General features: G+C 53.8%; 6 protein-coding genes across 6 annotated transcripts; 3 read left to right on the top strand and 3 right to left on the bottom strand.

The window, feature by feature from the left end:
• Positions 1 to 842: 842 nt before the first annotated feature.
• On the bottom strand, positions 843 to 3,746 carry PG985_002667 (uncharacterized protein; the record flags this gene model as incomplete). Its single annotated transcript, XM_066822436.1, has 3 exons — positions 843 to 2,201; positions 2,258 to 3,002; positions 3,064 to 3,746. The coding sequence occupies 3 exons, from the start codon at positions 3,744 to 3,746 to the stop codon at positions 843 to 845; spliced, it is 2,787 nt and encodes a 928-aa protein (XP_066689868.1).
• A 1,025-nt stretch (positions 3,747 to 4,771) lies between these two features.
• PG985_002666 (uncharacterized protein) lies at positions 4,772 to 6,904 on the top strand (the record flags this gene model as incomplete). Its single annotated transcript, XM_066822435.1, has 1 exon — positions 4,772 to 6,904. The coding sequence occupies one exon, from the start codon at positions 4,772 to 4,774 to the stop codon at positions 6,902 to 6,904; it is 2,133 nt and encodes a 710-aa protein (XP_066689867.1).
• A 1,255-nt stretch (positions 6,905 to 8,159) lies between these two features.
• On the top strand, positions 8,160 to 8,867 carry PG985_002665 (uncharacterized protein; the record flags this gene model as incomplete). The annotated part of the gene is made up of 1 exon (XM_066822434.1): positions 8,160 to 8,867. The coding sequence occupies one exon, from the start codon at positions 8,160 to 8,162 to the stop codon at positions 8,865 to 8,867; it is 708 nt and encodes a 235-aa protein (XP_066689866.1).
• Positions 8,868 to 9,672: 805 nt separating this feature from the next.
• On the bottom strand, positions 9,673 to 10,428 carry PG985_002664 (uncharacterized protein; the record flags this gene model as incomplete). Its single annotated transcript, XM_066822433.1, has 1 exon — positions 9,673 to 10,428. One exon carries the CDS (start codon positions 10,426 to 10,428, stop codon positions 9,673 to 9,675), a length of 756 nt encoding a protein of 251 aa, XP_066689865.1.
• A 1,548-nt stretch (positions 10,429 to 11,976) lies between these two features.
• Positions 11,977 to 12,965, top strand: PG985_002663 (uncharacterized protein; the record flags this gene model as incomplete). The annotated part of the gene is made up of 3 exons (XM_066822432.1): positions 11,977 to 12,144; positions 12,208 to 12,842; positions 12,902 to 12,965. The coding sequence occupies 3 exons, from the start codon at positions 11,977 to 11,979 to the stop codon at positions 12,963 to 12,965; spliced, it is 867 nt and encodes a 288-aa protein (XP_066689864.1).
• A 372-nt stretch (positions 12,966 to 13,337) lies between these two features.
• PG985_002662 (uncharacterized protein) lies at positions 13,338 to 14,886 on the bottom strand (the record flags this gene model as incomplete). Its single annotated transcript, XM_066822431.1, has 2 exons — positions 13,338 to 13,902; positions 13,967 to 14,886. The coding sequence occupies 2 exons, from the start codon at positions 14,884 to 14,886 to the stop codon at positions 13,338 to 13,340; spliced, it is 1,485 nt and encodes a 494-aa protein (XP_066689863.1).
• Between the last annotated feature and the right edge of the window lie 404 nt (positions 14,887 to 15,290).

The raw sequence follows: 15,290 nt of genomic DNA, 5'->3' as shown, positions 1-15,290 counted from the left end.
ATTCAAGAATAGTAGGTCAGCGACCATGTCGTCCAGGAATTGTGGTCTCTGCTCACCTGATCTGATCTCGCATTAGCCGTGTCAACCCCTTTGGGCCCAAGGACATGGCCAGGAACATCGCATCGCGGTCATGACCCCAATCGAGTGACCGGGGTTGTGAGACAGTGCTGGACGACCCAAAAACCGACTCAACATAGACCCATATCAGCAAGGGGCAAAACGTTCCGCCTCCAGAACTCTACGCTATATTTACCGGGAAGACTGCCAAAGCGGCGAAAACGAGCTTGCTAAAGATAACGATGAACCGGGCAAGCCGGGCACGAGGCACGATGACTTCGCAATGGATGACTTACAGTTGCGAAGGATTCGAGCCGATATCTACTTATGTGCCGCATGGCTGACATGAACACTATTCTTGCTGTAATTGATCTATGAATAGGTGCTGCCGGTCAGATGAATACCTCATCTCACCGAAGCTCCGTTGCCCTCGGATGTCGGACCCATTCTATTGCCGCAGTGAGACGCCCATCTGCGCGCTTGCTTATTCTCCTGCGGTCCATAGGACAGATGGTTCGTGCTACTGGCCGGCGACTCGCCTCGCACAATCTGCCACCTATTGAATCCCGTACGCTGGAAAGCTGTTGTAGCTACAGACAACCCCGCCGTCCACCTGGCCACGCGACGAAGAAGCCCAACTGTAAATTGTACAGGGACAGATATCATGGCTGTACGGCAAACCCAGCAGCTTTTCATAAGGCGAGTGAGTACGTTCGTCAAAGTGCAATGTTCAAGCCTCATGTCTTGCCGGGCATACTGTCCGTCGTAGCGTTGTCATCGAGAGTTTACAGTATTGTCCCAGCCCTCGCGTTCATATGTGTCTGTTGAAATTGCTTCAAAAGCTTGACAACACCCGGCCCATCTTCGCCATCAGTTGCGACTGCGCTGTTCTCGCGGCTGAGCCCTCGCCGTGGTGAATCCTCCCAGGTTGATTCTCCCAGACGGGCCACGCTTTCTTCCACATCTTCTTCGCCGAAAGTTGTTCCTTGTCGCTGGAGGATGCTTGTTGCACGAGCGTCGTCTGTCGACTCCTCCGTGATCCCCCCTTCACCTAGATAGGGACCACGCTGTTGGCGTGGTCGCTGGTGGGCCCGGGTTGTCACAAAGGACGAAGAGGGCTGGTTATGCGGGTCAAGTAGCATCGACGCCATCGGCGATGGTTGCGGTAACGCCGGACCAAAACGAGGTGTTTTGCCTGCTTGGTGTGCGTTCTGAGGTGCGCGGCTGCGTGGAGCTTCGGTCCTTCCCATACGAGAGGCTCGCATATCAGCGGCAAGAGTCGGCGAGTTCAGCCCCGGAAAAGCAGGCGGTGGGTGGAATTGGTGCCTGCCGGCGGGTCCCATGGGATGGTTGCCAGGCAAGCCACTCCTTGGATTATAGACGTAGTTGTCCAGGAATCCAATCATGGATGCTTGCATCTTCCCATGTTTGGTGGCGTAGTAGTCTTCACGTGCATCGCTGGGCGTAGCTCCCTGCTTCTTCGTGTTACGTGGGTCTTTCTGGAAGTCGAATACAGCAAACGAGCACACGTAGCCGAGACCATCGACGTGGATAGTGAACTCGCGGAAGAAGTCGACTATCTGGTCAGAGCATTTGGGCAGGCTGAAGAAGAGGACCAAGGGGGTCAGGAGCACGCCAAGGATCCCTTCTAGAAATATAACGATCTTCGGTTTGTAGAGCTCTGCGAACTCGGCCTTGACGTCATAGCTGTGAAGTCGGCCTCTCCAGTGGTCGGGCTCGTAACGTGTATGAACGATGACACTCTCCATGGCATACTCCGGATCAAAGACGTCGTTCTCCTCCGATACCATGCCATTGGCCACTGCCCAGGTAGTCGTGCAAATGGCTAGGAAGCCCAGAGCGTTCATCCCCGGGAATACGTCGAAGTCGACGAACATCTCAGGGTCAGAGAAACCCACAATCGCAATAATCGCGATAAGTGCCCCGGCGAAGAACCGGACTGCCTTTGCAGCAGACTCCGTCTTTTTCTTGGGGAACTGGTCCATATAGTGTTTTGCAAAAGGGTAGGATAAATTGGTGCGCTCCTTGAAGTGGTGAGGGAGTTCGTTGAACTCTCTGAACTTCCACTCTGCTAGGGGAGTGTATTGTCGAACGCCGAAGAAAGACGCATTTGTCTTGAATTCCTGTGAAGGAGTCAGCAGTGCCGCCCTGAGCAGTGAGAAGGGACAGGGAGATCAACATTGTAGTATGTGAAGATGAAGTCGATGAGCAAAAACATGGCGACGAACGGGGAGAATATCAGGTTCATTGTTGCCGCAAAGGCAAATCGGACCCTCAGGTCTCGACTCAGCTGTCCACGGTGATCGGATTTCAGTATTTGAGGGCGAACTTGGTTGGTTTCGTCGAACACGAGGCCCAAGATGCTGAAATGCAATGTCCAAAGTAGGGTTTGAGAGAAGAAGTGTCGGTTGCGCAAGAATGGGATGGGAACCGTGAAGTCCAGCACGTCCTTATTGAATAATGCTATGATATAATTCTCGCGTCTCATCAATCTGTTGGCAATGTCCATGGCATCGAGTCGCTCCTTCGATTGGCTGACCATGTGGCGACCAAGCTGCCTGGAAAGGTAGCGTCGCTGGGAGGGCGTGATGTTGCTTGCCGTCTTCACATTCTGGTCCCGGAGACCAGTTATTCTCGACACGATGTCCTGCCATGACACGGTCTGCATGTCTTCTTCCGGGATCTCCAGTAGGTGTGTATAAAAGTCCCGAATATGCATGAGGCGGGGTATGTCGAGGGCAAACTGGATTGTCTGCCAGACAACGTAGAAACTGCACAACCACAAGCCCAAGTTCCAGACACCCCACATGTTCTTGGTGCACTTGGGAATGATGACCTGTGACAGGCTCTTACTGTCGCGGATCTTCGAAAAATCGACGCATTGGCTGAGAACCGTCAGGAGGATAGCAATGAATACCACCTTGCTGCAGTCCCAGTCAATAAAAACGACACCTCGACTTGATAGTGTAGGAGCGCGGAACTTACAGCAGATGCAGTACGCGATCCAGAAGAATGCACCAGAGTCCCGCGCCCAGATAATAGTTGTAGACCTCGCCGATGAAGATGTCCAGATTTTGGACATTAGCCCATCTGTACATAGCCTTATCTCGAGGGTTGATGTTCAGCCCACCTCGTCTGGCGGGGATGCCGTTGGGCTGCAGGCTGCGTAGTGGGTGGCCATAGTCGTCGTCAGGATGTAGCGGTTGTTGAACCTGAGCAGTTTCCCACTGCGCCTGAGTCCGGCGACTAGAGGGACCAGGGGCAGCGGCGTGCCTGGGTGGTTGAGCACCCGTCCTTCGGGGATTACTGCCCGTAGCCGGAGCGGAGTTGTGGTTCTCTACCAACAGCGATGCGGGCACTTCGTTGTCTCCATCATCGTCCACGGATAACCACTTTGCTCCCGCATCATGCCTGGGCCGCCTGCCCGGTGCACTGCGTGCATCCCGAGTGGGCGGTATTGCGCTGCCGCTGGAGATCCTACTGTCCTCTAAGCCAAGCTCTCTGACATTGTGAAGATCGTCGTCGTGGAAATCGTGGGTGAGGTTTTCTTCGTCAAGAGCAAGACCGGCGCGATTCTCGATGTCGACGTCGTGGTCATCTGGGACTCGGTCGTAGTAGGCTCGGTCGTCCTTGCCTGAGACGAAACGGGAGAGGAGGTTGCCAGCCATCTCGTCGCTTCACAGATGGGGCAGTTGCCAGACTATGCTGATTTCGAGTTGACAAGCGGTTTGGGGCCGTGATAGCACTGCCGTCCCAAGAGTAAGCGGGATGAGGAATGAGAAGGAAGGCTGTGGCGGACCATGGAGGTTGAAGGGGCGATGGTGCGTCAAGGCCCCAGCTTCTTTCGCCCTAGGTTTACTCAAAGCTGATTCATACCATAATGATGGCGGGAGTGCTTCACCAAAAGAGAATAGCAAACAGCCCCAAAAAGAAAAACGGTTGTGACAGTTTGCGGACCACGGGTTGTTGTCTTGAGGAACAATCAGCTGCTGCGTTCCGCTTTGGCGATGGACGATGGATGATCACCTGAACGCCGCTAACGGCCGAGTCCCAGAGGCAACCGCGCTCCGCGTGCCTACTTGTACGTCAATTAAAGTATCAATGGAGGTAGCATCCTGGACGCCGGTGTCGTCATTGCCAGCTGCCAGGGCTATGCTCCCAGATAGCCAACCTCGGGCCCTAAGGCCCAAAACAGATACCTCTTGGGGATGGGGCACCAATAAGTCAGCTACAGTCGGTATGGATACAATCTCCTATGGCCTCACTAACAAGGCTCCTTTCCTCGCATTGATCTGCATATACCTCTTTGATGGAACACGAGATGGACTTGGGGCTCTTGATGGACAAATACCGCCGGGTTTCAACGTAAATGCGCATCCCACCAGCTGGCGCCCCGCCCACTAATGCACCTGAACCTAGGTTTCCTGCAAGTACCGAAATACATGTAGTAGTACTGTCTTGCGGCCCACTATATCACCCCCAGAAAAAGAAGGGGTCTACCTAGTCCGGACAGTTGGCGGGATGCTCCTCTGCCTGGGACAGCCGTCAAACTCCATCCGGGATTATCTCAAAAACTCCAGCTTCAGCGGGCGACGCAGAAGCTCCATTGGACCAAGGGAGGAGTGCTGGCAGATATACACACCTTCCAATAGTCCCGGTCAGAGATCGCGCATCCCGCTTTATTCTGCCCAGCATGTCGTCCAATGGCGCAGCCAGTCTGCAGCTTCCCCCGAGAGACGGATTAGGTTCCGGAGCCGTGTCCCCTGGAACGCCGCCCACCCCCGGACTGGCCCCGAGGCCGAGCAATCCGCTCACCTCGAAAGTCACCACTGTCCTGTCCACTTCTTACGCGGATGCTGAGTTCCGCGATGCTCTCGCCCTCCTGGACCAGCGTGCCGTCGGCAATGCGGCCGAAACACGCCGTCAGCTACGACTGGACGTCCAGAAGGAAGTCATCGATAGCAATGGGGAGATCGTCACCGAGTTCGGCCGCGTAGCGGAGCAGCTGCGCCGGATCGGTCATACCATCGATAAGCTCAACAAGAACTATCGCGAGATGAAGAGCCACGTCACTGCTGCCCACTCGGCCACTTCTACCACGCTTGAAGAAGCTTCGTCCCTGATGGGCCAGAGGCGAGATGTCGACACCAAACAACAATTACTCAAGGCATTCCAGGGGCACTTTGTTCTTACCGAGGACGAGATTGCTGCTCTGACACTAAGTTCGGAGCCTGTCGATGACCGCTTCTTCCGCGCCTTGGCAAAAGCCAAGAAGATTCTGAACGACTGCGAAGTGCTTCTGGGCTTCGAAAACCAGACCCTGGGACTCGACGTCATGGAGCGGACGACCAAGAACCTGAACCAAGCCTTTCAGAAGTTGTACCGCTGGATCCAAAAGGAGTTCAAGACTCTCAACCTGGAAAACCCCCAGATCAACTCATCCGTGCGACGTGCGCTCAGAGTCCTCGCTGAACGGCCTTCTCTCTTCCAAAACTGTCTAGATTTCTTCGCTGAAGCCAGAGAGCAGATCCTGTCGGATGCCTTCTACCTGGCGTTGACGGGTACATCGGCAGCGGGTCGGGAGGACCACTCGGTCAAGCCAATTGAGCTAGTTGCCCACGACCCTCTACGCTATGTGGGCGATATGCTCGCTTGGCAGCACTCGGCTGCTGTCAGCGAACGTGAGGCACTCGAGGTCCTGTTTGTGTCGGAAGGAGGCGACATCGTCAAGGGCATCGAAGAAGGACGGGAAAATGAACTATGGCGGCTTATGTCTGATGAGACCGATGGCGCAGCACCCGGTTTTGACCCGGTCAAGGCACTCAACGAGTTGGTAGACCGCGACGTTGCAGGCGCAGCCCGTATCTTGCGACAGCGAGTCGAACAGGTGATCCAGACAAACGAGGACACTATTCTGGCCTACGAGATGGCGAACCTGCTGAATTTCTATCGAGTGACGTTCTCGAAACTCTTAGGAGCCCAGTCCGTTCTTTTGGAGTCAATGACAAATCTTGAGGCCGAAGCGCTCCGGCAGTTCCGCTCCTTGATGCGGGACCATATTGCTACATTGCAGGGCGAATTCCAGCACACCCCATCGGATTTGGGTCCGCCTGACTTCTTGCAGGACTCGTTAAAACAACTAACATCCATCATGAAGACCTACGAGACGTCCCTATCCTCGTCGGGCGACCGGGAAGCAGACTTCGAGCCTATCCTTGCCGAGTCATTCGATCCATTTCTATCTGGTTGCGAAAACATGGCAAAGAATATTCAGGCACCGTCCAGTTCTGTATTCCTCATTAACTGCTTGACGGCAGCAAAAAACGCTCTCTCGCCGTTCGACTTTACTCCTCGCAGGGTCGAGCAGCTCCAGACTACTATCGACCAGCACGCCGAAGGCCTCCGAAACAGGCAGCACTCGTACCTCCGGACCGAGTCTGGTCTTGATAGGTTGTTTAATGCGCTGGAGCCATTGCCGATTGCCGAAGAAGGTGTCCCCAAGATGCGGTCTCTCGAGGAACTAAGGCCCGAGGCTCTTACGGCTGCCAGTCAACATCTAGACGATTTCTTGCCGTCGGCGCTCATGGATGCCATGGAAAACTTGCGACACCTGCAAGACTCCAAGCTAGCACGCGACGTGACCGAGGAAGCAGCCGAGATGTTCTGCGTCGACTTCGAGCATGCGGAGGAGTTGCTCATCCTTGCGGATGAACTGGCGGACCAGAAGCCCAACCCCCTAAGGCAGGATGGCGAGGCCCACGATGCGACAAGCTACCGGGCTTTGTTCCCAAGAACCACAGGAGAGATACGCGTGTTGTTGTCGTAGAGACGGGGGGTAGCAATGTAAAACGCAGGGCAATGCTACTGTGTCGAATATAAGAAACCCATGCTTCAGCTGCTTCTGGTTTTCATAATAGGGCCTGTGAGCAGACCCATTTTGAAAGGGGCTGACCCTACTTCCCGCATCTTCTCGAGTATAGATGTGGGTCACATGCCATGTAGATGTGGTCCGGCTATCTGAAGGTTGATGTAGCTACCAAGGTTCAGAAGCCCGTCATTTCGCGAGTGTCAACTTCGCTTAGCTGTTCTATCATGGCTTTCTGCAGCCCATCTCGAATCAGCCGTGTTCCGTCGGGCACGATATCGCCTCTTGCATCACGCATCACGACATGGGGCGGCAGGTCTCGATTGCGTGCTCGGAAAGTGCGCTCCTCTTGCTCTAAGTCATCTCTCGTCCACCCACGACCCATGCCGCGCCCACGTGATACCCTTGGTGGCTGTAGTGGCCCCCTCTGTGTTGAGTTTTATTTTATTTTTAGTTTCTTAATCTCGTTTTATACGGATCCGGTTACTTTTATACTATTAACGGATTATAAATTTATTTATATAGTGTTATATTAAATGTGGCTGGTCCTTATAGATGAGGGAGTGTCTCTTGATGGCCCCGCGATTATCTGAGTAGGGTTGTTCGGGACCGAAAGGCTCATTGACCTACTGCTTTAGGCAAGCCGACATAATGGACAAATCACGGTTAATGGCAGAGCATCATGGCCCGTCTTGGCATACGTGACTCCCCTGGCAGTCACCGGTACCTCCCGTGGATTCTCATTCGACGACCTCACTGAGGACGGGTAGTCCGTTGGCCACTTCTCCGCCCCCCCCCCCGACCAGAATTTGCAAAGCAAGTCTATGTACATACATACACGGTGATTCATGCCATTGAATGCAGTCAGAATATGTCATTATAGTCGTCAAGGCGGTGGTGGCGGTGGCGGGGAGCCGCACACCCTGCAACGTGATAGGTCATACCTTAACTCGCTAGTAACCATCCCATCCGTAAGCAGCATTCCTCCTTCCAATTCACGCGAGTGAATAGAATAGGTAAGCATAAGCAATTGAATGGAATAGACCCCAGCCCCGCCTCAATCTATTTATACTTCAACACCCAGGCAAGCCGAGGCACGAGGGAGTTCTTGCTCACCAACAAATTATTTTCGACGGTTTACACTACCAGAACTTCATCATCACTTCACTTCACTTCACCTCGCCTCCAGCAACACCACCAAGTCACCAGTGCCATCATGATGTCTCTGCGTCTCTGGGCCTCATCCGCGATGGCCATGGCGGCCATTCTCCTGCCCGGCCAGGCCTTGGCCACATACCCCACCGCTCCCCCCAGTCTGCAAGTCCGGGCTTGCCCCAATCTCGTTGTGGCCTCGTTCAACAAGAGCGTCCCGGATCAGGCCGACTTCCCGCCTACCGAAGTGGCGCTCTGCTACACCGACGATAGCATCGACCTGGCCTTCTCGGCACACAACGAGACCAACTTCTACTACAATTCGTCGCAGGGCACCAACGATGCAATCTGGGAGTACGAGGTCATGGAGACCTTCATCGCCCTGGGCGACAAGGACCCCCAGACCTACCTGGAGTTCGAGGTGAACCCCAACAATGTCACCTTCCAGGCCTTCATCTACAATCCGAGCAAGGAGCGGACCGACGGTGCTCCCTTTGAGACCTTTTTCATCAACAACACGCTCGAGACGGGCTTCACTGCCGTCACGATGCTGGACCGGCAGCAGCAGCACTGGGACTCGACCGTTTCCATCCCGCTTGGCCTCTTCAATGTCGACAACGGCGCCGCCCAGGGCACCAAATGGCGCATGAACTTCTTCCGCACCGTCGTGGCCCCGGATACGTTCCCCAACCAGACGCTTGGTGCGTGGAGCTCACCGGATAAAGCGAGCTTCCACATCACGCCCTTCTTTGGGCATGTGGAGTTCATTTGAGGATGCAGCAGAGAGGCAAAAGGCACCTTTGCCGGCAGTTCAGGCTTGCCAAGGATCATGCGATATTTGCAATTTGCATCTCGGAGAACCCCAGCGTAATTTAATGGATTAATTACGATACAACCTGGCCAGAAATTCTGAATCCACCTATCTAACAGCTTTGTGACATGAAGACTACTGGCCTGTTTGGGCACTTACTGTACTGTAACCCGTCACCAGTAAAAAGTGTTTGAACCAGATAACTTGATTGTAGAGGCACTTGACAACTGCCTAAGTAAGTGCCCCCAATTTACCCTGCAGAATTCAACTGGAAATCGGTCCATAAGGTAAGAATACGTGAGCAGCAGCCTGTTTGTTCCTTCTAGCACCAAGCAGAACAAACATACTTCCTGGGATCTAGTATTTACAGTACTAGTGATATGAGACCAAGACTGGTCTACCCATGTGGTTCTGTTTTAGTTTCCACTTACGGGCGGAATGATCAGGGGGAGGATGGCCAGCTGGGGGATGTTTAACACTCGGTTTACTTCTAGTTTAAATATATAAAATCTATTAATTATAAAAATCATACTCTTTTTTATATAAATTATATTCTTAACTTTATATTTTAAGTTTATTATTATTATATTATTAAATATTTATATAAAGGGGGGAGAGGGTTATAATCTAGTGGCTATCACAGGCCTCGAAATGGCCACCGATCTAGAGCTCGTAGAAGAATCTTGACCAGTATCTCTGCTACTACTAAGTAAAAATATGTCCATGTCATGGCCAGCTCCTCCATCTACGGCTGTTCTGCGATTATTCAGGCAGGCTTTTTCTTCACCACCATTTTCCCAACTTTCTTCTGCCAAAGCCTAAACTCTTGGTTGAAGGTGTACCGGGGCTTGTCAGCCTTGCTTCGAGTCACCCGGCTTCCGTTGTCAATAAGTAGCGGATGATTGTTCCTGTCAACCAAGACGAAGACAGGCAGCAGCTTCGGCATCCCCGCGAGAGTCTTCTTCATCCAAGGGTCGTCACGGTCGATATCGGTGTGCTTCTTGAGAAGCCGAATACCAGGCCCGCCTTTTCCATAAGCCGCTGCAAGCCATTCAGTCTCGCAATTCCCCACGACGGTGAACCATTTCGTACCGTCGGAATACTCAGCAAGTGTTTGGGTCAATGCCTGTGCGAATCGCCATCCCACATTTGCCTCGACGAGGAGGGCAATCTGCTGGTAAACATCGGCGTCATTCAGACGGATGAGACGCCACCTGGTCTCGCCAAAGACTTTCTGATACCAGGTTGAAGATGTCGCAGAGACAGTGGATTCGGGAATCGAGATTCCCTTCTCACCCATCCCAGCAAGAACTTCCTTCAACGAGGGCAGGTCGCGGGCAATCTTCATAAAGGCAGATACTTGGCGTTGTTCCAGCGTGACTCTTTGCACTACGCTGAATAGGTTATTCTCGAAGACGGGGTGGCCAAGGAGTCTGCCGCTGGATGTAGCTGCCGTGTAGTATAGCACGTCGATTTGATCCACAAGTTGCTTGGCTGTTTTTTCCATTTGTCGAAGTAGCATGGTTTTCCGGTTCGGCGTATGAGGTTTCGAGACTCTTGGTCCACCTGCAAAATTGCAGGGGGTCGCGGAATCCAGACATAGCCTGCTGGGCGAGTGAAGATGAGCTGTTGCGGCAATGCTACCAACCACTGCCGGCCATTAGTACGAGTCAGAGATCGGCCACTGGTCCTGGGTTGTCACCGAAACCCTTGATGTACACACGATCATCTCACGTAGCTCCGTGGGTAAATGGTGAAATTTGTTGAAGGAATCGAGCTCCTCGGCCATAACGGAATCGCTACCGGGCGTGTCAAATATATCCGTTGCTATCGTTGCTATCGTTGCTATCGTTTCTGTTTTTGTGGTTGTAGCAGGACTGTACAAGCTCTAGCTGGCACTTTGGGGTTGAGCGAAGTAGGTTTTGGGAAGCTGGTGGACATGCGAGGTTTTAGAAAGCCTGGTTTGCAGCCACCTCAGGCATGTGAGTACTCATGTGGTGCAGTTGAAGAGGGCCGTGACTTAGACAGTCTAGTCGGTGTCCGTATTTGTTTATCAAGATGGATAGAGTCTCGCTCCCTGAGGTTGGAGGTGGTTTTGGAAATTACCGGCCATATGGTTCCCAACAGACTGAGGCATCCCCATGGAGTTGGTTGCTGCCGAGTAGCCAAGGCGATAGGTTGCATGGGCAGTAGTAACATGATATGGATAAGTACAATGCTCTACAAGCCAACACAGACTTCACCGTTTATCGAATAAAGCAAGCGGAAAGGAGGCGGGCGGGTGGACTGCACCATTATCCAGTAATGGTCATACCGGACTACGTGATTCCTACTGCTTGCCGCGTATGCCTTTTCCTGCAATGTTGTTATTATTGCAGAGGGAGTGGGAAAGAGAAACTTATAGACGTGATTTAATACTAACCTGGCGTAAGTAGGCGTCGAGGGCTGGCTGACGTCCTGGGGCCTCGACTAGCCAGTAGTTACATACTTACTTGGGTTACCTAGTCATTTTGAAGTTAGCTCCGCCAAAAAAAAGGGCCCTGCATACCTGCTACTACTTACTACCTCTATTATTATTTAGATTATTATTATTTGTAGTCGCCTCATTTGATTATGCCAGCTTCCAATCAATACGTACTCCCAGCCAATGGCCATTCAGTTTGCATCCGGCCAAATAAGTGCTTTTATGCTTATTTAACCTTTCCCTGCCTGCATTGCCTAGGTTGCTTGAATCTTTCCCTCCCGGCCCTTAGTCAGCGTCTCAACACATTTGCCCGCATCGCATCCCATCCCACACTTGACTGCCTCCTTCCTGCGACCGCGACAGAGTTGCGCGCGGCTCCCCGGTCCTCGAGGAATCCCAGTGCGCGCGCGGGTGGGCATCTCCCATTTGCGCAAGAGACGACGGCAGGCAGGTTGAAACAGCAGTTTGATCATGGACATTCCCCCTGCACGTGCCAGCGCGTTCTCAGCCCCGCGAATCTAGCAGTAGCATATCAATCAATCCCCAAGTCCTCCTGCGACAGGGGAGGGAAGGGAGAGAAGAAAAAAAAAGGACGCCGCTTTCGCAATGTCGCTGCACACCGCGGTGGTGAACGCGCCGACCATCGGCAAGGTGCGCATCAGCAGCTGCAACCCTATCAACATCTTCGTCAATGGCGTCTACATGGGGGCCACCGGCAACGACGAAAACCCGTCTCGCAATGAAACCGCCCCACAGGGCTCTTCGACCACGGCAGTACGTACAAACATGGAACGTGACCACGAGCTTGGCCTCGCTAACACTGACCCAACCTGGCAGCCGTGGGCGCTCAAGGATGGCAGTCATCATCACCCCCCAAAGTCTTCACATTCAGTCTCTGCCCACAGAGCCTCTTCTGCATCCAGTCCAGCTGCTTCGTCATCTGGCCACAAACGTTCATCGGCAGGTTCTGGGGACGAGGTGTTCGCCAAAAGGCAGAAGACGGCAGACACTATTGTCCATGCCGGCATCAGCCCGCCGGGCCGGGGCACGCCCCAGGGCAGCAGTCCGGCCGGCCCGCCGCTTTCAGACGGGCCTGATCTGAGTCGGATTCATCTGGAAGTCGGCGACGATGGGCTCGTCCCCGTCTTTGACACCTGCGATGAGGTCCGCCTCAAGATCAACGAGCACATGAAGAACACGCCGGGCTTGACGGCGGCCCAGTTCTGCCGCGACCTCTACGTGCACCTCCGTGGCACCAAGTTCACCGGGCTCCAGTCCAAACAGCTCAATGATTTCAAGGCCAAAGAGGGTCCTCGGGCCGGCTGTTCATCTTCTCTCTTCTACGCGGCATATGTCTTCTTCGAGAAGCTAAGGATAGCCCAGGGCCAGCCCAAGAGCCAGCATCGCACCAATATGGAGACCATCTGGGCCAGCCAAGGAGGCTTTGACCTGAAGAACGATGGTCGTCATGGGTAAGTTTCCCTATTTATAGAACAGCAGGGCAGGGACGGCTGACTATGACTCATGGCAGGCTCAACATACCTGCGGGCAAGACGCCCGTGATGGACGAGTTCGGTCGCATCTTCCTCCAGTAGCACGATACAGAAGTCCAATGTATTTATATATATGTGTGAGTGTGTAACAGAGACGAGGAACGTCGGAGTGTAGAGAAAATGGAGTCACGGGCATTGGAGCAATGGTGGCTGGAATTCAACTTAGGTCTAGGCTGGTCATGGGTTTTTGCTAGCGGCCGGGCATTGTCCTATCTTTGGGGGGTAAAGAGGGATATCCTTTGACAGTACTCCTTTGATAGCATATACTGGCTTAGAGGGGAATAATAGCACGTGGTTCTCACTGCGCAATCGGACTAGAATGGGGGTATGCTACGTAATATTCAATGGGGGCATCTTACTTTAGGGAACACTGCAGCGCTCTTACCTATTTTCCCTCTCGGCCAAACTGCTGTCCTAGGGCAGTTGGATCTCGAACCGTCCAGTACTTGCGTCATTGCCGCCGATTCCAGGCTGCTTCCCGCCGTCGTCTGGCTCGTTCAAGCGCGCGAACGGGCTGCCCGCCGGCGGGTCGATGATCATGTCCTGGATCGAGGCCGCTTGGTCGGCGCAACCTATGTCCACTAGCAGATCGAGGACATCGTACTTGTCGGGCTCCGTCTCACCCAAGGCGCAACGCCGCAACAGCTTGTTGAGATCTTCCCATGGCCAATCAATGGCCACGCGGCACAGCTGGGCCGTGACGCGTATCCAAGCGCAGGCGGCGTCGGCGTTGAAGGTCGCCGATAGCTGCCTGAACTCGATGGTGGGTTTTTGTGGCATGAACACCACGGCCGGCGAGGTGTAGTTATTGAAGCTCACGCCCAAGCGGCCCGGTCGCATCAGTTGCGCCACAGCCGCCGCGCTCGGGCAGCGCATTAACACGCCCACGGCATCCGCGATGCTGGCCGGCGACGGCGTCTCGATGCTGTCGGGGCGGCTAGGGGCTTGGAATGCTGCGAAGCGACTTACCTCTGTTGAGCTGGTGTGGAAGAAGGCTTCTGGGCTGATAATCTCGGACGGTAGCGACCCGCGCGGCAACTTACGAGTGAACCGCGGGGGTGCACCACCCCTCCTCCCACGAGAACTCGAGCGGCCCAGAAGATAAATACGTTTCGGCGCTCTCGGGGAGCGGGGACTCTTCCGCGCCGCCGTTTGCCCCAAAGCCTGGGTCTTCCTCCTTCGGGTCTTGGCTTTGGGCCAGGATTTGGACCTGCATACAAGCAAAGTCAGCGTCCTCGCCATGTGCAAGGAAAGAATAATAGCGATTCATTCTCGAATGGAGGTTTCCTTTGCGGGAACTGGGCAGGAGCTGCGTCAGCAGGCGGCCCGTGGCGTACACGATGCACCCGAGCCGCCGCGCCTGATGCGGCGAGAAGCGCTCCGAGCCCACGCCCACATGGACATGATAGCCGCACGTTTCAGGTATCAGGGGGCCTGGTCGGAAGCCGGGGGCCTCGCTGAGGTGGCGGTAGACCGCAGCGACCTCCTCGAGGCTCTGGTCGTTAAACTGCATTGCCGGAGTCAGCAGCTCAAATCCTAGATAATCCACCCCGTCGTGGCACATTTCTCTCCGTTTGTCGACGGGGATATTCGCCGTCGCCTCTTCCACCACGCGCCAGCCATAATACAGAGCATCCCCGCCGGCCGTATGGATGCTCTGCACGTTCACCTTGGTGCTGTCGCCTAGCTCGTTCAAGTAGACGCCAACATGGTTCGCAAGGGACCGCCTGATTTCTTGAAACAACCAATCCTGCAGTGCTGCCTGGTATTCTGGGTCATCGCTGTCAACGTCTTCTCCTTCTTCCCTTGGTCCAGACCGAATTCCTGGTCTTATCAATAATGGCTGGATCTGCTCAATATTTGTCGAGGCACTCCCCACAGCGTGCTCGTCAACTACTGGCAAGATGCCTTCAGCCTCGGCCCCTATTGTGAGGGGGGTGATGTTCGCTACGGCGGATGACATACCTGTAAGCGGATTCGTTGGTTTCATATCATGATAATGATGTCCTTTTCTTGGTAGTTGTTGCAAAGGTATGAGACGACCCTTGGCCTGGTTTTGTGAGAGTACAAACAATGCAGTGTAGTGCACATAGGAAGGCCATCAAATGGAAGTAAAAGCACTGCTTGATAGAAGTCCGTTGTATCTAACGTAACCTTTGTTCCTTTGTTGTTTTGCAGCCATCTTCAAGGAAACGGACAAAAAGTTTTCGGGGTGTTGGTAATATTGTTCCTCAAAGAGATCAGGGGCAAGAAAAACATGGATTTCGAGGTTATCATTTTACCCAGGAGCCACCAAGGCTGACTGCCCTTGGGCATGGGTTGCAGCCATCAACATCAGGGAGGGGCACTACCAGCCAGCATTGTGCC

The sequence above is a fragment of the Apiospora marii genome (genome assembly GCF_038362585.1).
Source record: "Apiospora marii strain CBS 49790 chromosome Unknown utg000002l_segment0_segment0, whole genome shotgun sequence".
NCBI classification, from domain to species: domain Eukaryota; kingdom Fungi; phylum Ascomycota; class Sordariomycetes; order Amphisphaeriales; family Apiosporaceae; genus Apiospora; species Apiospora marii.
Note: the sequence above shows the minus strand (reverse complement) of the source record. Positions and strands in the feature narration are given on the sequence as shown.